The sequence below is a fragment of the Phaethon lepturus genome, unplaced genomic scaffold, assembly GCF_000687285.1.
Source record: "Phaethon lepturus isolate BGI_N335 unplaced genomic scaffold, ASM68728v1 scaffold30967, whole genome shotgun sequence".
Lineage (NCBI taxonomy): Eukaryota > Metazoa > Chordata > Aves > Phaethontiformes > Phaethontidae > Phaethon > Phaethon lepturus.
In genome coordinates this window covers 1,162-26,210 of record NW_010553026.1, presented here as the reverse complement: position 1 = coordinate 26,210, position 25,049 = coordinate 1,162, and the positions used below count along the sequence as shown (strand labels likewise).

General features: G+C 39.4%; 1 protein-coding gene across 1 annotated transcript in view; it reads right to left on the bottom strand.

Moving 5' to 3' along the window:
- The window catches only part of IPPK (inositol 1,3,4,5,6-pentakisphosphate 2-kinase), a 28,937-nt gene extending 4,969 nt beyond the window's left edge, over nt 1–23,968 (bottom strand). The window contains exons 1-9 of the mRNA XM_010291414.1: nt 23,755–23,968; nt 12,243–12,385; nt 6,598–6,693; nt 5,721–5,787; nt 3,097–3,218; nt 2,579–2,668; nt 1,917–1,975; nt 1,419–1,491; nt 115–394 (exon numbers count right to left, since the gene is read on the bottom strand). Of these exons, the coding sequence (XP_010289716.1) occupies nt 115–394; nt 1,419–1,491; nt 1,917–1,975; nt 2,579–2,668; nt 3,097–3,218; nt 5,721–5,787; nt 6,598–6,693; nt 12,243–12,385; nt 23,755–23,968 (1,144 nt within the window). The remainder of the gene's footprint in view (nt 1–114; nt 395–1,418; nt 1,492–1,916; nt 1,976–2,578; nt 2,669–3,096; nt 3,219–5,720; nt 5,788–6,597; nt 6,694–12,242; nt 12,386–23,754) is intronic.
- Nucleotides 23,969–25,049: the final 1,081 nt, after the last annotated feature.

The window sequence follows — 25,049 nt, the reverse complement described above, 5'->3', positions numbered from 1 at the left end:
AAAACTCCACTATTTCCATTCTCAAATGGGTAACAAACAGCAAATGAGACAGAAATATGACTCGTTCTGTGATAACAGTTAATTATTGACAGTGCTCAAAAAATGATTTCTTACCATTTCTTACTAGCTCCTTATTAAAAGCACTTGCTTCACAGTAGCTTCTTCCTTGTGAAATGGGAACTGTCTTCATATCACCTGCCCTGCAGGCATCAGTACTACTTAGTAGTGTCATAGTTATAACATGGATTAGTTCTTTAATAATTGTCCTTGTACAGTGTGGTCCACTGACCAACCCATTGGAAGGAAAAAAGAAAGGTTTTAGGTGACAAGCAAGTTCATTCCAATCGGAGACACAGTCCTGGTCATCTCTGCAGCCATAAATTAGTTCCCCATTCTGCAAACGATAAAAAAAAAGAAAAAATATTTAGGCACTCCATGAAATTAAAGTTACTCATACTTAGTTAATCAAAGCATCAGATTTAATATTTTAAGACACAGCACAGAAAAGTGCAGACTTTTTAACAGTCTGCATACAGACAGACACATTCCCAGCCTCTTACAAATTCGCCTTAAGTTTAATCAGATATCACAGGTAACAGCCTTTGAGTTAGGACCAAAAAGCCCATTTAAGTCAAGTGCTACTTTCCCAACTTAATCAACTGTAAATAATCACAATAATAAAAGTGAACTGACAGCGAGTACATTTTCCTATCGCTTTTTTCTGAATAATGGCAATAGTGAAAAAGCACCATGTGAAACAATCTTCTTTTAAAAGCCAAACTGCAAAACGGAGGGCTATAAAAAGGGACAGAAAACGTGTGATAGCTACCTGTACTAACAGAAAAAATGGGACAGCTCATACAAATTGAAGTAATTCAAATAGTCTGTTTAATACTGGAACGACTATAAAGAATCTTATTTCCTAGAATTAATCTGAAAACCTGCACAAGCCATCAGTTACTGCTTTATAGTTTTCCTACATTAATGCCACAGAAAAGGTTATCTTTTTACTTCCTCTGTGAGGCACGCTGTGCACCTGGCTTGCATGAATGCTGCTGTAACAGTAAATTAAAAAAATACTTGCAGCACATGCAAAGTTCTCTATCTTCTTCCTCCTGAAGAAGCACATAGAATTTTGAAACTTTGGTCATCTTTAAAAGTCCTTTTCTATTAGTTGTTCCTTGGCGACTCTTTCAGACTAATTATAGTTCTGGGAAATTACTACTTACCTGTCCTAACCTGAAATCTAACTAAGAATTTTCCTGGTTGGTGTTTTTTTTTTTTTTTTGTGGGGTCCAATAGTGACAGTGCTGATTAGGTAAGTTTGAAGTAGGATCTCCACTGTTCAGATGTTGAAGTCAAATTGTTGAAAAGCCAAGGCAAAAAAAAAAAGCAAAGAGAGAGATTTGATTGTTTACCTTAAATATTTTCAAGTTGTTCTGTGCCTCCTGTAATAAGCTCTTCAAAGCAAAGTGCATTCTCTGTTTATTTCTAGGGGAAAAAAAACCCAAGAATATTTTATCACAGCCTTTCAATATTCACACACGCACGTCTGGAGGGCTCTATGGAATCAGAACTGTGCACCTGAACTGAACACAGCCATTAAGTGTGTTACTCATGCTGAAGTCGCCGCAAAGACAAAGTGACTACTTGCAATTAGAACTTCGAATCTGAGTAAACTAAACAGCTCTTAAATTTCATGTTATATTGCAAAAGGCACTGGTACATTAACAAACAACTCTGATTCCTGAAATAGGTGTAAACAGGTAAATAGCACCAGAAATATCCCCTGTAAAAGTCAGACAAGCAGGCACAGATCATCCTTAATACTACAGTGAAAGTCAAAGTAATCTGAGAGGAATCTGCAACATAGGTATTTGGACAAGAACATAAACTCAAGTTACGCACTTCCTTACCCTGAGAAGAGATCCAATGGGCAGTATTTACTTGGTCGCTTCCATTTTCCATTCGCTACCTGTTGAAAACCCATACCACTGCTGTTAATCACTCTTTCTGGAATAACGACTCCAGTTATTTTAAGTCAGGTGTGTGGCACTAACATCCTGTCTTCAGAAGCCCCATAACATTTAAAACCCTTTGAACATGACTACTAGGGGGCTTCCTCATCATATTTAGCGCTCAAGTCACTCAAATTGCATTTACAAATGGAAAGCATGGAGAAAGGTCACGTTACATTACGATTAAGGCACAGTTATACGATTTCAGACACGTAAAGGACATTAGTCAAATGAATTCTGTGTGTGTTACATGCTTATGACACCATGCATTTGGTAAGCTGTGCTTGAAAAGAAATTTTACATTGGAGTTTACACAATCAATAGCGTTAAAAGTCCTCAGCTTGTATTTGTTTGCTTCCAGCTTCCCACAGAACTTGTTCCATCTCTCGCTAAACAGATTCACACCCAGCAACTCAGATGCATATCCACCTACTATCTTTAATCATATCAGAGATTTGAGCAACAACACACAAGTTTCAACAGAAAAGCAAGACTGGAATAGCAAATAAAGCAAAGTACAGTCAAAGGAAAGCACGATGACTGGAAAAAAAAAAGGTTACCTTTAGATGCTGATGCATACAGTAACGACACACCTTGTGCTTTATCTCCTGTGAAACATGGCTGGAAAAAGGAATGAAGCCACATTTGGGCTAAAACAAACAAACAAAAAAAGATTGTAAATATAAATTCTTTTCTTTATATAAGGGCATACAATATGCAAATCTTTACAGTTAAAGGAAACTAAAAAACCCCAAATGAACCAGGCAACATCCAACACTTAAAAGCTTAATATATGTCACTGTATATTATTCCAAATTATTTTAGAGTCCTCACTTAAGAAATAAGGACACACAAAACAGCTGTGGCCTGCAAAAAAGCCTAGTAATATCTGGGAATTTCCCAAGTTTTGAAAGGCGAGGAATTGGAAGAGGGAGGGGGACATTTCATCCTATGGGTCACAGTGAAAGCAGTGAGTTCCGCCTTATCCCACTGCTACTTTCCTTGGAAACTGCTCTGGTCAGTATGTACTTAACAAATGCAAACCAACCCCCCAGAAGGATCTTCTCCTATTCATTACCTTAATCTCTATGCAGAGGATTGGCCGGTGTTCCACAAAACGATAGGTCTGCAGCCTGGTGAGGTTAGGAAGGCACATTGCGTAACCACTAAGAGTGTCCATATCTTTATCACAGCGTGACTCTGGGGAAAACAAAAAACCCAACACAAACGTAGAAAGACAGGACAGGGTTTAGTAGGCTTTAGACTATCATGCACCTGCATAAATCTGCCCTCCCCATTATCAACACCTGTTTTTAGTTTCCTCAAAACAGCCACAGGCATACAGAGTGTCTCAAGAGCTGCTTTTCATGGACAGTTTCCAGCTCATCCCAGAAAGGTATCAGCCTTTCCTGACAGCCAGGGAGTGCATTCAAGTGGCCGACAAGGTAAAGAGACTGACTGCTGTCTTCCAAGATGCGATCTCAGGTTTGCTTATTAAAACTGCATCAACTACCCCCAGTCTAGTCAAGAGGAATCAGTGAAAACCAGCAGGACTATCATAAATTGTTCGGAAGTTCAGGAGAAACTGTAAATCCAAAGAGAACCTGCAAGTGGCTTCGCTCAACTCCTCAGTCTGTAGGTAGTCTCCTCCTAGCCATTCCAGAGTTTACATCAAAATAACAAGTAGTCAAAAAGGAACATAGAAGAGCAAAAGTCAGCTTCCCCCTCCTCACAAGCTCACAACTTCGAACATTTCCTCTGCTAAGATCATCCTTTTAAAAATGGCATTTTTTAATATAATTTTGAGAAGACACAAAGTAGCAAAATGGTTTCAGACTAAGATTAAAAGACATGATGGAAATAAAGCCTTTAAATAACCTCCCTCCATAGGCATTCTTTGGGACAGAGAAAGGTCTGTGAAATTTTAATTCAAATTTAACAGGAACATACACATCTAGATTTTCAAATATCTGTGTTACTAGAGAGACATACCGAACACGTGTGTTCTGTTATAGTTTCCATTGCTAAGAAAAATGTCCATTCTGAAAAATATATTCCAATAGAAAAAGAAAATATCTCAGAAACGGAAGCCTCATTAGGCATCAGCCTGCAATTACATGCTGTACTTCACTAGGATGAGCAAGAAGAAACCTTCTTTCTCCCACAAAATGCTGGGGTTTGTTTTCTTTTTCTAAACTTAAGCAAAGTACATCCGACGTTCAGCTGAATGCCACTTGCTAAATCAGACTGACCCAGAAACGTGAAGTATTAGAGAAGTTCCTACGTAAGTTAGACAGGCTTATGTGAAAGGTAATAATAAAGGAAATTCTTTCCTCAGGGTTTAAAAAAAAAATCCTGTTAAAAATGAACAGATGAGATGAGATTTGCTGTTGGTAAGCAAGAAAAACTGTTTGGCCAGCTCCTCACAACCGCATTTCTCCCTGTAAAGAAATTCCCACGAGCTGCAGACACACAAATTTTAACTTCAAGAAATAAAACTAAATTCTATCATCAATTAGACACTATTTACTCTCCTAAGTTTTTCCAGAGTGCCAGAAACTGTTTCTCCAAAAGGTGAGGCCAAGTGAGCAATAGAGAGTGTCCTCTGCTCTCTATTTGTAAATTAATTCAGTTTTTTCCTGGATCAAAGGCATCAAAGTACTGGCTACAGTTACCAAAGAATTTAATACCACATTTTTCTTTAAGGAATTCTGCTAAAGCAAGAGTTTCTGGCCATTCTCAACAACATTTGAGAACATAAGATGAACGGACCATGAGGGACATTTTCTCTTTGCCCATTTTAGAGCCTACACCTCACTGTACTTTTAGCCATACAAGAAGATCAACGCACCCAAGTGTTGCTAAGAATTACAACACCAAATTCTGTAGCGCTTCGCTTCATACCAAGTGCGTCAGAGACTGCCAAACTTTGAGTCTTGCAGCACATTCCGAAAGGTTTCACAAGGTCAATGCATGCTTACCTCGAATGCTTGTCCCCTTTAATCCCCACCTGTCCAAGGGGACTACAAAAAATGTGCTTGCACTTCACTGCTGGGCAGGGACCCCAGAGCACCATGTAAAAGTGGGGAGAAGTCAGGCACAGCCCCATATCTCAGAGACGCCCCGAAACTTTAAAGGCAGCACAGCCTCTAACACTGCAACCCCTTGCAATGAGACATGCCAGCTATCAGGAAAGAGAGACGTGAAAAGCTGGAATGTTAAGCTGCACGCTGCTTGAGCGCTGTGACTCACAGGACACAAGATGCCTAGCCCAAGTGAAATACTAACACTGAAAACAAGACAATTTAGTGGGGTGTTTCTGAAACCATCTTCCTTCCAAGCTCTGCTGCACAGTCCAGAAGAAACTGATGGAATCGAAACAATTATTTCAGGATTCATCTTCCACCTCCCTCACTGACCTTTTGTAAAAGACTTCACAGCAGGGTGAAAGCTTCTTGAAGAATTAACAAACACAGGCTTACAGAGGATCCCCTTCCCCAGTTTGTTCAAACTAGTATCAGATACAACTTTTAATTCTAGAACACACCCATTTTTTCACAACAAATTTTCAACTTGTCATTGTCTAAATACTGAAAAAAGTCTCCTCACGTTCTGAGGCGTGGTGCTTTTTTACTTTACAATAAAGCACAATGCTTTACAGCTTGAGGCAGGCCCCCCTCTAACGCTACCCCTGGCACTTACCTGGCCTCTCTGGCTGAATTTTTAAACAGAGCTGTCTTACGAAGTCCAAAGGTAGTTGAATAATTTCCTATTAAAAAAAAAATATATATATATATTTCAACACAAAAATTAATATCCAGTTTAGGGGTCTTAAAATGTTATACCGAAGTTCAGTGGATGTTAAAAACAGCACACTACACTATACAGTCAGCAGCTTCTCCCTCTGATTAACCATCTATATGAAGACCTGTACCTGCAATCACATGCAATACTTACTCCACTATGAAAACCAAAACCTAATTTAAATAAATGCATGAGCAGGAGCATTTTCAGTGAAAGTCTAATGTGCATGAAGAAACCTGCATCATTTGTCCTTTTCACAAATGACAGAGTCCCATTTCATCCCGTCCCATGTCTCACATCCCACCCTTCCGAGGCAGAACTGTGTAACTTGAGCTCCAGGAGAAGGTGTAACTTTTCCACTCGGGTATCTGATGTTCGGTTGACTAGATCTGGCTGCCCTCAAGAACAGAGTGAGCAGCAAGGAAAAAGGTTACCTCTGTCTGCACAAAAACCTAGACAATTCACATGAACCAGATTTCTCCCCTTGTTTTGCAGTTAGTCTCAAAATCTCTCTCTCTCTCATACCTCTCACCTTGTGCAGGGCAAAGAAATGACCACTCTTCTCATTAGGAGCCTGAAATAGTTCAAACCACAGAGTACAACCCAATCAGCACAGAGCAGGATCTTTGTTCTCATCCAAATGCTCCTTGTGTGTGTATCTTGCTTGAGAATATCTGCAAACCCTATTAATTCCTTTTACTGGTATTCAGTGTTCCCTAAAGCCCTTCAGTGTTTACAATGCATAAGCCATTTATTTTATGAATAAAACATTTACCCCATGGTGAACATAGTTCTCCCCAAAGAACTGCTTCATGACATGTTTTCCAAAGTCTACGATGTTTTGCAGATGGTGTAGTATTTCCTCTGAAGTCTGGAAGACAAAAACATGGTAATTTAACTATGAAATAATAATAAACAACACTCGAGAATACAAACACATACTAGTCAGTGATTTAGCAAAGTACCTTAATTGCTCCACAGAGTGTGGTAGGTCAGTGCACCTTGAAATTAAACAAGTCACATGAAACGTGTGCTACATCCATTTCCCTACTGCTGTCTGAGAGGCTGGGATAACCAGGGAAACAGCCAGAAGAGATTCTCCTTCTTAAGTTTCAAGGGGAAAAGGACAGAGAAAATGAAAAAGGTGGAAGAGTGGGGGGTTACCCAAGATCTACTCAGTCTTTGGCCATTATTTTTAAAACAGCTCAGAGAACTGTAATAGTCAAGAGAGATGCACAGCATGCCTTCCTACGAACCGCTGAAGTGCAGGAGAGGCTTTGCGTGTTATAAAATACTTCGGCTGGAGATTTGGAAGAGAATGGCTGCAAAGACTGAGCCACGTGACAAACCTCTCCATGAACAGGTACAGAATTTGCCAAATTCTGCCCCAGACAATGAAAAATCTTACTATAGTGTCATCTTCCATTAATTTTATGTTATGTGTCTATAAGGAAACACCAAAGTTCTTCCCCAAGACAAAAATGCCAAGCTAGATAGAAACAAAGCTAAGTGAGTGCTGGAAGCAGGACAGCGACATCAGTGCAGTCTGACTCTGACAGGCTGCTGCTCGTTAAAGAGCTAGCAGAGCAGCTTTACAACAACGTTCCCCCATTCCCAGCACTCCAGCACACTCTGTCTATAGTAACAATTAAATAGAGTGCACAGAACCAATCTCCAAGCTTCTGCGTCCTTTGTAACACAAAGCTTTTCTGGAAAAACCACTACATTGCCTAGCACTGTACACTATAAAGCACTGAACCATACACAGTTACTCTTCAGATTAAGTAACAGTGGAGGGAGAGAAAGTGCAACACTCATGACCAAGTTAGAAATACCAGAGAGGGAAAACACCACGAGCAGGAGAAAAAACCAAACCAAAACAAAAAACCCCACACCAAGCAGACCAGAGAAAAGCAAATAAAATGCTAGGAGAACATCACATAATGGCAAAGTCTAGAGAAAGGAGGAAAGACCACATCCAACACAAATTAAGAATGTTTATAGGTAAAAAGAGATTGTCACTAACCAGGCAATCTTACTAACTTTGCTTTATAATACCATCGTAACAGGTAGATCTTTTTCCCAGCCGGAAGGGTTTGCTCCGTAAGAAACTTGCACAAGTTGGGTAGGACTAAGGAAGATTAGTTTGTTGCTGTAACGCAGGTCTGCTAAGACTACATACCAAGTTTAAACCCTTCCTCTAGCAGGATTCATTTTCCAGCGTGAAGCAGCAATACACAGTACTACAATATGCGATAATGCTTCTCAGAAAAAGTCACTACAGTAACATACATTACTACACGCTTACTTCAGTAACATACCATACTACATACTTTTACTTACGTACGCAAAGCACTAACCAAAAAACCCAATCCTTTGGAGCAAGTAGGAAAAGTACAATTTTTCCAAAGTGCTTACACAGCATTTCCATCACTCTCTAAAGGCCAGGACAGCGCTTATTCTTTAAAATGCTTGGCACATTGTATGTGAAGTTGTTTCTCAGAATGGCGCTCTCTGAATCCTTTTAAGAAAGCCAAAATAAGCTTGGAGTCTCTTCACAACAGGCAATCTTCCACTGCTTGAGTCTTAGAACAAGACACACACTATGATGCCTGAATATCTCTCTCAACTGCAGTCATTTGGTCTAAAGAAGTGTATTTAAGAAAAAATAATTAACAGGCAACAAGATGTGCGAGCAGGCCACCCAACATGGGTATGCAAAAGGGTATTTTAGAGCCGCATTGCTCAATCTGCGCTTCCCAGGAAGGCCAGTGCCCCCACCACTACTGCTGAACACACCAAGGTCCATCAGAGGCAGCCGCCGGCAGCCCCAGCTCCCTCACCCCCCTGAACCAGAAGGCAGAGGAGACCACGGCTGGGAAGCCCCTGCTCTGACCCCGAGCAGGCTGCAAACGCGCTGCATCCATCTTCCCTCAGGTTTCATTTGTTGCAGGCTGGGGAAGAGGAAGTTATGTTGCAGCGGGGACCATCCCCCATCAATATAAAAGATCAATAGTTATAATAGGTATCTTTCTCACCTGATGAAGTGGGAAACAGCAATTCTGAGCACATACTATAGCAAGACTTTAATTCATATACAGGTTTCTGCCCTTTTAATGACAACATAACCCTTTCTTTAACAAACACAAAGTTAATGGTGAAAAGGAACGTTGCATCATTCGTACAGTAAGAGAAATCTCAGCTAATTCCCACTTGCAGGTTATTCTGACCTAGTCTGCTGATGTACACAGTACCCACAGGCCCTTTTTTTTTTTTTTTTAACATACATGTTATGTATATACACACATAATGGGAAATAAGCATTTCAGAAAATCAGGACATTTACTGCTACTGCAAAAAAAGACTCATCAGGTAAAAACGTCAATATAACTTCAAAATTACAAATCAAGCCTATGACACCTACTCACCTCCTTTTAAGAGCAAGCACATTTGATATACTCTAAGCAAGCAGCCAAAAACAACAGGCTACTGGAGCATCACCTTTCAACATTAAAAACATGAAAATGAAAAGCTTTTGAAGGACCTGTCATTACCGCCAGCTCATTTAGCAAACCACTAAAACTCATCAAATAGGTTCTATATAATAAAAAGGAAAAAAATTTATTCATGCAGAAAACTCATTTACTAAAATTAGCAATATGCAATTAGAATCATTCCACAAGTCCTGACACTTGACTTCCTACTCAAGAAATGCAAGCCCCAGAATTACATTATTGATTATGAGTATTTTTCATTAAAACACTGGATTGTAACAGTAAGATTACAATTTGCAGTAACACCACTTTGTTTAACTACTAGGTTATCTAGTCCCAAATTCCTAACCAAACAGTATCAATGCGAAGCAGCATCCAGACTTCTTTACCTCTTCCAAAGGAGCTAAGCAGCAGAGACTGAGACGCATTTGTCCACATCTGAATTTCAGTATGCATCTTACTAATATTTTCCTTCAACTGCTTCTTTCAGAGTTCTTTACATCAGATGAGCTACAACATCATGCAGAGATATATTACACTTGATATCCTAACTCATCTCATACTGGTGAGGAATGCAGATTACACCTTAAAAAAAAAAACACACACCACACACAAACATTTTCTCCTCTACAGCTGTCATGTTGCTACATCCAAGTTTGTCCCAAAACACCGATTCTCCAGGACCCGTTTACAGATCTGAAGATAAACATTTAGTCTTCTGTTCTGCTCCAAGAAAAACTGATTTTTTTTTTTTTTTAAATAATATATTCAAATTACACAGTCTTCTGTTTAGAGGGTAAAGCCAGAAGGGATTGTATATCACAAAGTCCACACAATCACAATACAGGGCAAATGCAGAATGCTGGAGCAGGCCACAAGCCAGCTCTCCTCAAAATGCAGCACTTCTAGACATAACAGGGGAGTTTGCTCTGGTAGCATGAATTTATCAATCCAGAACGTGAACTTAAGACACTGTTTAAAAGGTTGGCTTTCAGAGGTACACTCTGCCACCGCGTGCATCCACAAACAGCCTTTTTGCCACTACAACAGTAAGGAGAGAAGCCTGCCTGTCTGGGGCAACTCCAAATGGAAGTTTTGCTAACAGTTTCTAAAAAACAAACTCTTGGTGCTTCATCAGCTACAGCCCACAGGAATACCTACCGCGATCTTTCTCTATGCTTGGTAGGATTCTGAGCGATTTTACATAATCAGATTTTTAATCTGATTATGCTGGGGGGGGAACCACCAAAAAAAAAAAAAACATTCAAGAACCTGAGCAGTGTTCAAATAGTAACAGAACACCATGCCCATGAGATTTTTTTTTTTTTCCCTTGTGTTTTCGCTACCCCAATCCAAAAAACTACATGCATGCCAAAGCAGTCCCCAGCAGTATTATCAACTTCAACACAGTGGTGGGTAACTGTGAAAAGTCACTTCCTGGCTTCCTTTGTGACTTTGTCATACTATGTCAAGTTTTACAAACAATTACTATGCAACAATCTCTTTGGACTTAAAAAAAAAAAAAAGAAAAAAGAAAAAAAGGCTGGCACTCAGTGTTTTGTTTTCTTAAATAAATGGCAATAGACTGGGTTTTCGGCGGGGGGAGGGGGAATGTTTTTGGTTTTTTTTACTTAAACTTGTGGTCTAATTCTCCTTCGCTGTATTAAAAATTGAGATAGGCACTGTTTTTCTTTCTTCCAATCCACTGGGTTCTTCCCTGTTCTCGTAAAAACTCTAAACATCATTATCTCAGACTACTACAGAAGCACAGGGCACATTTTTTACATCCTGCCACTATAAGCAGATCAAAAACTTATCTGAATCACATTTTAGTTTTACCAGACCTTTTTTCAAGTAAAATAGTAGCAGAAAGGCCATCAAATAACTCATATGTACAGCATCCATGGGTTTTACTTTCCTCTGATCTACTTTAGAAACTTCTCTTTTGTCCCTTGTTAAAGTGAACACGTTTCTCATTCATCTTCCTCATCTAAAGCAAAATGCCCTTCCTATACATTTACTTTACATTCATACTGGTTTCTTTTTTCCCTAAAATTAAGCACTTCTCCCCAGCTCTTAGTACAGCCATAATGCTTTTTATACTTCTTTCTCATGAGAACAGTCTGCCACTGAGCCTCACAAAGCCATGTCTCAGAAGCTGCCGTAACTCAAGCCATTCCCTCTCTTTCCAAGTAACACACCCTGAAGACTACTCAGGGGGTTGAGAAAATGGCAGCATTTGAATCTCCTGCCTCTTGTGCTCTTTTTTTTTTTTTTCCTTTGGAGCACTGTGTTGAGACTGAGCTTTTCCCCTTCACCTTTGATTCTTGATCATTTTTTATCCCTGTTAAAGCAAATCTAAGGTAACTTGCTTCAGTTCCTTCTCAAGCAGAAAAACCTCCTGCCACAGCCCAAGAAACTGGTAGACTGTATCCTGCCATGTTCTTTTTGCAACACACAGGACACTAAAATCACTCATTGACAAAAGCTATTCTGTGAATATTTCATATCTCTGTCCAAATGCCATGGCTTTTTAGCTACTTTAGCAGACCTTTATCATGGCACCAGTCCTGTGAGTCTTCCATTTCTTCCTCAGCATCGCCGCACTCTTGCGCATTGATATGCAACATTAACACTTTCTCCGTTGCCACAACTATCCTTACAGAAAGCTGTACCTTCTACGCATCACAGGCATACAACCTGCCCCGCACAAAGGTCTTGAGATCAGTAGTCACATAATCTTAATTATCTAAGAGGACCTCAAATTTCCTCCTGTTGCCAAAATTCCTGAAACACAAGCTTATTTCAAAACATCCCCCTATTCTTACCCCTATTCGCTCAGTTCTTTCACAGGTTTCCCATTTCTCTTCAGACTGGTTATTAGCTTACCTGGGGCCTTTCACCAACAGTACATGTTGAATCTTACCTTATTCTGGTTGGGGGGGGACTTCAAAAACCGCAGCACCACGCAGCGCTGAAGACAGACAGAAAAAAATATGGTTTTATTAGCAGTTAAGTACATCATCATTTCTGAACAGCACAATTGTCCAATTCCCCAATCTACCTCATCTGAGAAATCAAGGGAGAAAAAAAAAGGGCAAAATAGGCATTTTAGATGGTTATTTCACTCAACTTGAAATCAAATACATCAATGTCTGTTCCCAAACTTGCCATCACTTTAAGAAAGCAGCCACTCTGCGCTTGTAGTCACCAAGTGTACAGGGGAAATAATCCCTTAACTTCGAGCACTGGTCTAACAATCTGGTAAAACACAGCATCAAACAAACAGAAAATCACCCTTATCATTTTTGCACCAAAGGTCTTTGGGGAAAAAAAAAAATGCAAGACTCACTTAGACATCATCTGCATCTACAGCATCAGCACAGCATTACAAAATATTAAGGAGACACTTAGCAGTTACCAGCTGTAGCTATACAGCTGTACTTATAAACACTAAAACCTGCTACTTCCAAACTTCCAAAAAGTAAACATCAACACATGGACAAATGCATCAGGTTTCTGAATATTTTACCTTTAAAAAAAAAAAAAAAAAAAAATCACTAATTTGTCCTTTTTACAATTTCTATCAAATTTTATAACAATTCAAAATTTTCAAAGTACACAAATTCTAAAAACATCCTCAGCCTTTCTTTTTAAGAATTCAGATAAAAATATTTTGTGGATGTCTTAAGTAAATTAAGCCTTTCTCCTTAAGCCTTCCATCACAGAAGTCACCTGAAGTAACTTTCGCTCAGTAAAATCTTGCTCAAATTAACCATTACACTTGGTAAATAGACTTTTTGTATTAAAATCAAATTTTGACATAGTATTAAGGAACCCGCAGCCTCACTAGCTGAGGCAATACAGAGACCTCCCTCAGATTAATCAGTCTAAATATCTGCTTCTCAAGATATTTACTCCCACTGATGCACTTCAGCCCATTCAGATAAGATGTGGATAAAAACAACTGGGCACCGCAGTAGGTGGAGGTGAGCGCTGTTTTCTGGAGTTACCTCTTGGTCTCAGTCTCTCTGGACCTTTCCTAGACACACCAAAAAGGACTACATTCTATTTAAAGCACTATGAAAAAGGTACTAACACTCAGATTCTCCAACAAAGATAATGCAGACAAAATGTCATAGTTACACTTCACGTTTATGGAATCTAAGCTTTTTCCCTACCAAATGACTCGCCATTAAAAACAAACCTCCCATAGCATGACAGACCAGATATATTCCATATTTCAGGGCTGAAAGCTGTCTCTGGACAGTGCTGAGTGGGAGAGAGCTGCAGTTATCTTTAATTACTAACGTGTAGAGAAAGAGCAGAAGAAAAGCAAAAACAGATGACTACATGTAATCCAAAATACTAACAAAACAAGATGCAGATTCAGACATTGCTAGCAAAACCCAGAAATGGCTCCTTCAATATCTAAAAAGCCTCAAGGCAGCACAAATCTCATAGTCCACCCATATCGGGAAAACACTCTCAGGTAAAAGGATACTTTGCCGAATTTTGATTCAACTTGTCCTGCAGTATCTAAACAGCGTGTCACAACAACAACAAAGTAGATACAGTGAACACTAATTATAGTCACCTGGATTTGACAAGATTGCTGGGTGACACTTACTCTTTTTCTTCCATTACAACCTACATGTGGACAGCAGAGCTCAGGTCTGATGAGCCTGTACCCTCTGTGTATGCAGGATGTTATTTTTATAGTGTTTCAACTGTCTGGATCCCCCATTTTAAATATTCGTTAAGTGGATCAGTGATAGTGTGATCTGATAATCACTCTAATCAATTCAGTAACTTGATCCTGTAGTTTTTCAAGGGTGTTGTAGATAACTCACCTATTAATCAGTTCCCAGCCAACAAGCTTCCAACCACCGCTCTGGAAAACCTGAATGCTCTCACAGGGTTCACTACAGTATTTGTTCATTACCAAATCATTTCTGAAGAGGCATGCCAGGATAAAGTGACCAAAACTATATCTGGCCGAAGAAGAACACCCTGCTTGTCTAAAGACATCAAAGGAAACAGAGCAAAGTTCAAACAAAACTTTTCAGTCACAGGTGCACTTCAACCAGTCAGCCCATACCGTGCCTTAGTAAGGCTATTGGATGAGTGGAGTAAAAAACAAAAACACTTTTTCTTTTTTGGGGGCAAGTTTTTGGCTACATCCATCCCTTTGTGCAATTCAATACACGGTTACACAAATATATTGCCACAGTACATAGGTTAACCCATCAGATGTCAAAGGTGCCAACTGCTTCAGAATCATTACTGCTGAAAATACTGGTCCGTATTTTTCATGCTATTGCATTACTGATTGACTTGACTAATTCTTTACTTGGAAATACTGTGGGTGGTTGTTGCCAGGAGGTTTTTTGTCAGTTATCTTAAATACCTTAGTTTTTTATATTTACAGATTGAACATCAAAGACGTAACATGCTTATCTACATGCAAAAGAATGGCCCAAATCCAGAAGAGAACAGATTTCTTAAGAGGTTGTCGCTACTCCTTAGCACTTTGAGAATCAGATCAACTAGAGCCTAATGGTCCCTGAATTTCATTCTCTACAGACACCTCTGTAAGCCCTTCCACTGCTTAACACCACTTCCATCAACACACTATTACCAAGTGTTTAGTTAATTGGATAATAGTCCCATACAAAAAAATTTTAAAAAACCCAGGCTGCAAAATCAAGCAGAGAAAAGAAAACAACAATGCATGGGGGGAGGCAAATGTAACTCATGAAACATTAAGAGGCTTCAAATCCTTTGAAGCAGCAAGACAAGCTAGAAAAATAGCAAATTCAAAGGAAGAATTCTGTCTACAATTTTTTTTTAAATCCAGCAGCTCTTGCCCTGCAAGTATGTTCAGTATCCAGTTAGTGACAAAAGACGAAAAAAAAAGCCATCAGACTATCAAACATGACTGCTCTTACTCTCCAAATAAAGAATTTAAGTGTGACTCTCACATGAGAGCACAGTAGTTTGATAACCGATAACAAACAACGTTCTTACTGGTGTCCAGGACCATACCGGGGCTACAACAACCACCATTTCCAGTTGTTAGAAAAAACTCAAACGATAGCAAAAAGGTTACCAGAACTCGTGTCTCTCAAAACACATCCACAGTGGCTCGGCTGCCCAGACAAGGCCATCAGGAGCCTAGGTTCTGGAGGAGCACTATCGCAAGCCACAGTGTTTTGAGACTCCAGGCTTAAGCTTAAGGTCCCACCAAGAAAGGCAAACATTTCTTTTGCACCCTATCATGGAACAATTGTTTGGGTTAAATCATAACTGGAAGTTAATGGTTGCCAATAAAGAAACAAGAAGCTGTGAAAATGTACTCAGTCACTGACATCACAGAAACACACGGATGCATACGCACAACTTTCATCCTAATGTATCTTGGGGAAAAAATAGCTTGCTGGTCTTAGTCGCCAAGAGAGTTACCTGCAAGAATTTTTCTTCTCCAAAGCAGTTACTACAGCTATTAGTTTAATTTTACCTAGTGAAATCCAAAAACAAAGTAATCCTTGGTAGGTAGGCCAAAGGTACTTTGGTATGACCAGCCTCAATCCAGGTACTTTGGATCAGGCAGCAGCATTACGGAACTAGGATAAAAGCTTACATTTACTTCTTTACAGCTTGATGTTTGATATTGGCCTTGTGTTTTTCAAAAATGTCTTCTAAACTTCATTATCATACGATATAAAGCTACCATGCAGGATTCCTGAACTGGGGAGCTTTCACAAGTAAAACACAATTGGGGCAAATCAATAATCTTGATATTCCCCTTCAGAGAAAAACCTCATTTGCATCACTGACTTTTTTACAAGCTTTTGTCTCTTGCTATATTATTAACAAAATCTGTGTAAGAGCTGGTGCCAGTGAAAGAAATACAAAAATGCGTATAAAAACAAGCTGAAATGCTAGTAAAATTCTTTAGAAGTATAGAAAGGTGTGTATTATCCTTCTGCTGTTCCAGCTCACGTGGTTTTAAAAATAAGCTGCTGTGTGAAAATATGAAGAATTAGCCTGTTCAAACACAAAGCCTGGGAAACATCACTTCAGCTTCTGCTTTTCCAAATAAGCAGGTTCACGTCATTTGTTATTACTCTATTATTATTCTAAACAGCACGCGTGAAGTGTTTTTTCTAGAGGCAAAGCATTACTCTAACATCTAGTTCTACAACTGCCCAGTATAACTAGAAAAGATTCATACCTAGTTGATTACCAACTCATGCTCACATATACAAGACCTATTGGTAGCAACCAAGGTACTCTGGGGAGCAACTTTGTAAGTCCTGAAAGGAAAACCACCCTCCTTCCCACACCCCTCAGTCTCCCTCACTCCACACCCTCCCATAAATTGTGGTATCTGAAAACTCACTGGTATTTTTGTAAGCACTATACACAATTTTACTGCGCAAAGTTACCTGCCAGTCTACTGTACTCTGCTGCCAATAAGTTTACTTTGAAAAGGAACACAATATACAAGCAGAACAAGAAAACCTGCATTTGTTTTAAAGTTGTCCATCTAAAAGTCACAAGCGCCTAATCGTAAACAGCATGGGGGAAAACACTCTCGAAGACTGGTAACAAAATCTTTCCCAACAATTATTACTGTATTATTTGTTGCAACCAATGACACACACCACCACCACCTACTGTCTAAGAAGATGAAGATACGAAGTCGACTGCTTTTAGAGAGAATGGTGCCTGAAAAGGCTCTTGAATTTCTTTACACAGTAAAAGCCAGTTGTTTAATTCATTGTCTTTTGCTGAACCTAAAGAGCTATCAAGAGCTTACCAAGCACAGCTCTAAGTATGCCAAACCTTCTACCACCATTGCAGTTATTCAACGCAACATCATTGTAGTGGATTTACAACAGTGTACAGCAACGACACCTACAAAAAGCGTATTCTACCTAAATTTCAAAGGGAGGGAGAGGGGTTAAACTACACTGAACCACTACTCAAACCCTACTAACACAGTGATATGCAAATACTAATTAATGACAGTTTCAATGATACTAAATACAAACTACAAAACTATTTTGCTGATATTAAGCTATTTCTGCAGTAGCACGTTGGAGCTGCATGCAGTATATACCAACTAAAAAAATTATTCCGACATTTTTAATTCCAAATTTACATTCTACAGCCCCTTCAACTCTAGTCTGAGGGATTTAAACAGAAAACAATGGTTTTCTATTCAGAAAATGCAGTTTCTGGGAAGGAGGCAAATAGACAAAAAGGTGCCATCTTCACATCCCAGAAAAGACAGCTGCACAGAGGAGAGTTCCTTCTTCTGAGAACTAATAAAACTCAGTAAAAACACGCCCTCCACGCTGCACAAGCACTTCGATCAAAGCTTACCTTTATGATACTCAACACGACATTTTTAAAGGTCTCCTCATCCGGGGTGTCAGCATGCTGAGCAATGTGGAGGGATGTGGGAGATGAAAACAAACTAAGCACTGGAAAATTTTGCAGCTTTTGAGTGAAGTGCACATAGTAATATTGTATACAAGTACTGTTTTCCAACGCAGTTTTGTTCTACATGAGGTGGATAAGATCACACAAAACAAAGTGAGGAAAGCTACCTTTCCTGCCAGTGTAGAGGAAGTTTAGCAATTCCTCACACAAAGGGCAAGGAAGCATTCAAAAATCAGAACAATACTCTTTCATTTAAGCATAGGAGTCCCTTAACAATTCCTGGCATAGCACCTGGCTTGACACCATTCAATATTTTAAACCATTATTTGGAAGCAAACACCACCACGATACTTGATTTCTTTAGCATAGAGCTCATGGCTTGCATCAGACTTCAGGTACTCATTATATTTTTTTTTTTTTCCCCTGCTTGGTTATGATCTAGATTTCCATGATAGTTAAGCACTAACTCAGGTTTCACTTTATAGCTAAGCTTTGTATAACCTTGCAACATGCAGACAGTACCAATTCCAAGAGAATTTTATGATTGCACTAGCCATGAGTAAGAAGGAAATGTTTGCCCTTCAGCTAAGCCACCTAATCACAGTACCTGAAATGATATCAAGTGATACACCCATGGGTAGTAAGTGGAAACACGTACCAGAGAGAGAACAGAATGAATAAACCCATGGATACCTGGCCCTTGCATACATATAGTATACATTACTACAGTCTGGGTAACACAGTACAGGTCCCTGACATCATAGCCGTTAAAAACAAGCAAGAAAAAAAAACTGGTCCTTAACATTTAACAGAGTACCAAATACCTCATCCGTCTGTCAAACAGGTGAGTTATACCAACAAGAACACAAACACAAGTACTAACCTTCCTTCTGTTAAACTGCTTTAAACCTCTGCCTATCAGCAACATCTAACTTCCAGCATTAAGCTGCCTAATCAGCTTCTGTTTTGTTGGGGAAACACGGCATTTCAGGAAAATATTAATAGGGAGAGGAGGAAATAAAAAGTCAAAACAGTAAGAGGGATTCGAATGAGGTTAAGTAATAAAATGGAGAGTTAGGACAAGTTAATAATTCCAAGCATCCTGAACACCTCACCTAGAAGAAACCTAAGCAAGTCTTGGGCAACTGTTCAATCGAATGCAGTGTCTCTGTTCCTTCCCGAGAAAAAACAGGTCAGAACACAATTACTGCGTGTCTCAGAAATAATACACTGAGGCAAAGAAAACACCCGCTGTAAGGGAGGAAAGAACCAAAGGAGTGGATAAAATAGGCCATTAGACTGACCACTCCTACACAGCTTATGGGTCAGCCAGGTTATTTCCCCCAAAGCAACCAACCCACTACTGCTGTCAACTGAGGGAAAATACATGTGCAGCACAGAAAAGGCAACGTGTAGTGTTTAGGAACTCCACCGTCACAGCTTTTAGCAAACACTCAGACAAAAAAAATGCTCTTTAGATAATGACTTGATCTCATCAACTGTGAAAAGAAACTCATTTGAGAATCCAAACAGAAAAAAGCAAGACCATTTTTAATCAAGGCTAACTACCTTCTGAGTTCGTCTATCTTCAGCATTCTCAAAAGTCACTCAAAAAAAAAAAAAAAAAACAAAAAACACCACAAACCAAACAAACACAAACCACCAGACATAAAGTGGAGTTTGAATTTCCAAAGAAAGTCACCAAGGACAAGTCTACTCCAACAGTCTATTATTAGTAAAACAAGATGACACCTCTGATAAAAAAGTATTGTCATGAGTACTAGACCTAAGATTCGCAGTGTTTCTGTCTCCCACCTCCTTCCACACACATGCTGCGTTTTCCATCTGCATCTACAGAACCTGAGGCACTAATATGACCAGAAGATTTTTTAATTGCTGCCTTTCTGTTCTTTCCCCTTTCTACATCCAGCCCCCTTCCCTTTCACTTTCTAGAAGATACTACTAACCTGCACTGCATTCAGAGCATCCTTTCAGTGCAGAAACCTGGTAAAGGCCAGGAGAAAGTAAATTTAACTACACTAGTGCAATACAGAATTGAAATCCCAATATAGACTTAAAATTCTATACAGATGTTGACTCAAATTGTCAACTTTTTAGGGGGTCAAAAAAAGCTTTGCAGCTAATCCACAGAACTGGAAGTGCTTCCAACTTTTAATTCTTCATTTATAGTAAAAGCTTTGTAGATTGTACTCAAGTAGAGTTAGTCCAATTAATTATGACATCTACAATCACCGTTGTACCAGTTTAGGCAAAGAACCAAATACAAATACAAAACTGTCTTCCTTTTTTTTTTTCCAGTGACCATAGATGTGTATTTAAATACCAGTTAACCAAGGTTAACACAAGGAAACATAGTTTCATACAGGTGCCACAAAAGGTCCCAAATTCCCACTCAAACTGGCGATTGCCTCCTGTTCCTAAAAACTTAATTGCTGTTTACAGCAAGGCAGACATCTCCTCCTTTCTTTCCCACTGATAACACACCCTGATCGCATACTTGGCTTTTCAACTGGTTTTTATAGCTGCTTGCTTCACTAAATTTGGGCAGAAGCTCCTCTGCTTGCTTACAATAAAATAATAAAAAGCAATTACAACTAGGAAATAAGGAACAAAGCAATATCATATGTTTAGTCATCAATCTGTTTTCTCATCCTTTTTCTAAATAGGCAAAGGGTGTGCAGGTGTGGGTTTTTTTAACCTAGACAATGTTTAGATATGCACACCCCCAAAAGAACACAGTGCTGGAGCAACCAGGTTGAAGAAATGCCCTACAAACTAGAAAAAAGCAGAAGAGGTTTTAATGGCCCTTAATCCCCGTTAAAGTTCATGATGGAATTTCAGGCCAACTCATTCACATGTAAGTTTTGCTTCCTCCAGAAAATTCTACAGAACCAGGTGCAAAACTCCTCCTGCTATCACTTCACATAGCCTTAGTGAAGCCTTTGGATACATCCAGTGCATTAAATTCATCAGAAATAAAAATCAGCACAGGTTTGGAATTTAAATAGAAAAATCTCCTCGAGGATACAAAAACGTTTAAGTTCAAGTCTTACCAAAACTATGTCTTTCCTATTAGTCAACATAAGACTCAATAAATACAAGTTGCATCTTACCTTCTCTGACTAAAATTTTACTGTGAAAAAAACAAGACACCATAACTTGCTCATATTTTAAATCAGAGCAATATTCAGAGAAGGCCATTGTTAATAAGCTATTGTATTTATACTCACAAGGAACAGCAACTAGTTTTTCAGTATTCTTCCCCTACCTGAAGGCTCTTTAATACAAGAATCAGCAGTCTGTTCCGTAGTTCCTTGAAATCAAGACATTCCATAGATGCTAATTCACTATTCTACAGACATTAAGAAAAACCCAAACCGAACACAACTAAACAAAAAAACAGAACACAACTGAACAAAAACCACTTTATGGTCAAGGATCTGGAATTTCTCAGGAATGATGACTTGGAAGTTTGGGGGGCAATTACTTACATTATTTTCAACAGGACAAAACAGATTCAGCCAACTTCACATAGAAGAACAATGGAAGAAGAAACAGGACACGCTGGTTTTTGAACTTGTACAAAATTACATCATCAGAAAAAGTGCCTTAAGAAGATTCTCTCAACAAAACAGCAATTAATGATCGGCATCACTCCTTTTCTGCCAAACAAGACCAAATAGGAAAGCTGCAGGGTAGCCAGTAATTCTGATCATAAGCTTTTCACTCTTTCAGCAAAAACTCCTACGTCTAAACATACAATCTTGTTAATTGTCCTCTCTCAAAGTAAGTTTATTATGACAAAACTTTCCATTACGGATAATTTGTCATTATTCTTAAAAACAAACCAACCTACCAACCAAGCACAGGAAAACAATTTCATATTACAAAAGCACTATTAGGAACAAGTATCTAGCCTGATTGACACAAAGCACCCCCTCATAAGTAGAATTATTTTATTTCAAAAAACAAAACCAAATCCATCTCCTATATATGCAGAAAGTGTCTTTCTGCACACGCTTTGCAGCCATCAAAATGCAGCTGCCAGCAGAAGCAGCTACAGATACAGCAAAATCAAAGACTAATGTTAAAACAACAGACGCCCTTCTCTTCTAGCAACCTCTCCTCTCCACAGTCCCCTACAAAGCCAGAGCAAGGATCAGGAAGGATGCTGGAGGAAGCAGCACTGTGACACCGTCCACCTTTACCTGTATGTCTCAAAGGAGAAAGAAAAAAAAAAAAAGAAAAAAAAGGTGTCTCAATGCAGAGCCAGATATTATTCACTTACTACAGGCACCAACTTTGGGAACCTTCTGCAAGTTTGATACCTCACTTGACTTCCTCACCCAGTCTCCTTGGCTCTGCTTCATTTACCTTCTCCATCTACCTTCCCTCTCCCTTTTCTATTTCGCAAGCTTACATATGCTCTGGAGAAGTTTACACATTTACTAATTAAGTCCCATACCAAAACCCAAGGATAGCTGTGCTGCAAGCACTCCAAGGCAAGAAGTAGATTATTACTAACAATCAAGGCATCTGAAGATACAAACCACAACCTTTTGCAAGCACATGTCAAGGTTCCTCTAGACCATCTCATCAAATAAAAAACAAGCTGGGGGAAAAAAAAAAACCTCCTCTTCTCTTGTACCACCTCTCAGTAGTCACGCTGAAACACAGACTTAGTTTTCAAACGTATTTTAAAATGAATTGGTTACCACAATATCCCAACACGCAAAAAATAAAAATAAGTAGAAAACAACCACAGTGACGCACAGGAGGAATGCACGTACTTTATCTCATAAAGCAAAAATTGGATATTGCAAGCATATGTTTCGACAGTGAAAGGAAATACAAGTCATTGTTTCTGGAGTTGCTTACATTACTTTCTACAAACATGTCCTGAAGCCTTTTGAAATGAGGTGTTAAGTGTCTCTTGTACAACAAAACAACTGATTAAAACGCAGAACCACAAATGAGAACTTCCAGCTCACTTCTGAAAAACTAGGTATCTTCCACCATAGAGAGAATCAACAGCTTAGAAGAAGATAACTGTTCTTCAGCAGTTCCTCTGAACCCTCTCTGCTGCTCAAGAGTAGAGGAGGGAAAGCATGGTTTAGCCCTCTTTTTAAATCAGAAGCCATACTTGATGCAGAAAGAGCGTCACTCCAATAAAAATGCAGGGAATAAGAAGCACCCTTTCTAAATCGCCTGGCTATCTGCTATAGTGCTTGGTTCAGGTTTTGTGGAGCTGTACCTTTACTGCAGCACTTCATACACCTCTAAGACAGCAACTATAACAAGTGACCAGACAATGGGCTGTATGGTGTGAAGGGCGGCAAGCAAGTTATTTGAAAAGGATACTATGATTCAATCAAGTGTTAAAAATTGCAACCAATGGAGAAGGATCATACAGACATCGCCTGAATGAACTTGCAGGTTTTCTGTACTTCGGAGTGATCTTTCCAAACATCTCAAGCACTGTCTTCAGGAGCCAAACGGAGTGGCCAGTTGTATTTCTCACTGAAATCAAGGAAGTAGGAATGCTGCTTTTTTAAGAGGAAAAAAAGGCTGCAAGACTATACAAGTCTATTTCTTTTTAATAGAAAAAAGGCTGCAAGACTATACAAAGGCATTTTCACCACAATTCAGTTTCAATTTGGATTAACTTAATCACAGCTGCAATAAAAACCAACAGGGAAAGCTTTATCAACAGAGAAATTTGTACTGTAATATTGTATGTCTTACAGAATTTTAGATTGATCAGAAGTGAAAATTTAAAGCACCATGAAAGCCAACGTTTGAGTATGCACCAAGAAAGCATGCAGCTCCAGGGAAAACAACGGTAACCGGAAATGCTTGTCAGGCATTCCAACTTTATTCATCAGATCACTTTCTAAACACTGGAGAACTAATTAAAGTCACTACATAAAACTACCACTGTAAGGAGAGACCCATTGACCTGCCTGAGTCCTCTCTTCCTAACTGCACAAATAAGGAACAGCGATGCACTCGCAGTGATTTCAGCCGCTCATTTTGTACAGCGTTCGGCAGGCCGTAGGCGCACAGGCACACAGGGAGACTCTCATCACTGTCATTTTCTGCAGGATTAATAACCAGTAAGTGGAAACAGCACATCAAGCAGTACTTCACAACGCCGTCACCGAAACAACGGAGCATGTTCCGCAGAATGCCAACGTCGGACTGTCAGACAAACCTTTGTCTATATGCCACCATTCAAAGGCACTGGAAAAAACAGTTGCATGTTGCCTGCATCTAGGGCTTATCAGTTCATCACTAGCAGAGCTATTAGTCAGGCATGTGACTTTTCTATGACCAAGTTTTTAATTTTGGTACTGTACTAACTCTGGATTAAACAGTGTGTTACATTCATGTCTTAAAGGGAAAGACACAGGGACTGGAGCAAACCAAAGAAATAAACATAGCCTTAAACACACAAGAGCACCATGAACTGATGACGCACCCCTTGTTCCTCCTACTCTTCACCCTCAATCCAGACACACTCCACACAACCAAGTACAAGAACATCCATCCAGGCTGCCTGCTCACCCCGGCCCAAACACCCTGTGCTCGATACAGGAACTTGCACAGTCCCTGTTATCAGTGCTTCACAGAGCAGTCCAGAGGGCAGGAACAAAACTCCCTGGATCTTACTTCATAAAGGGCAAAGAAGCTGGTTACCCTCTTCTCCAGGACAGGTACAATTTTTTTTTTATTTTATTTTGGTGTTTTGTTTTTTAAAACTTCTCAGATCTTCCAGAAGCAGCAAGGAAGAGAGGATCAGACCCACAGACAGGGACAAGCTTCCTCCCCACGCTCCAAAATACTACTACATGTCAAAAGGGAGAATGTGGAAACAACAAGCACACACACAGTTCCACACTGGCATCTCACTTACAACCTTGGCGTTTGTATCTGAGCATCCACTCATGTCTCCATTGCCACAACCAAATCGCTGTCCTTCCTACTAGCATTTGGACACAAAAAAGATGAACTGAAGAGATACAGAATGAAGCATAAAATGAAATTCACTGCCTTAGTTATGCTGCTGTCCTGTTCACACAAACCTGAAAATGACTTGACATCAGATCACAAGAATGATGATTAATCATGCAAGCACGTCCTGTTTCTAAGGGCACAAAATAACAATTAGCATCTAAACAGTACTTCATACACTCCAGTTTTACAAGCGTTCACCATCAGTGGACAGAGAGCTCTAAGACACCAGCTTTACTGGTTC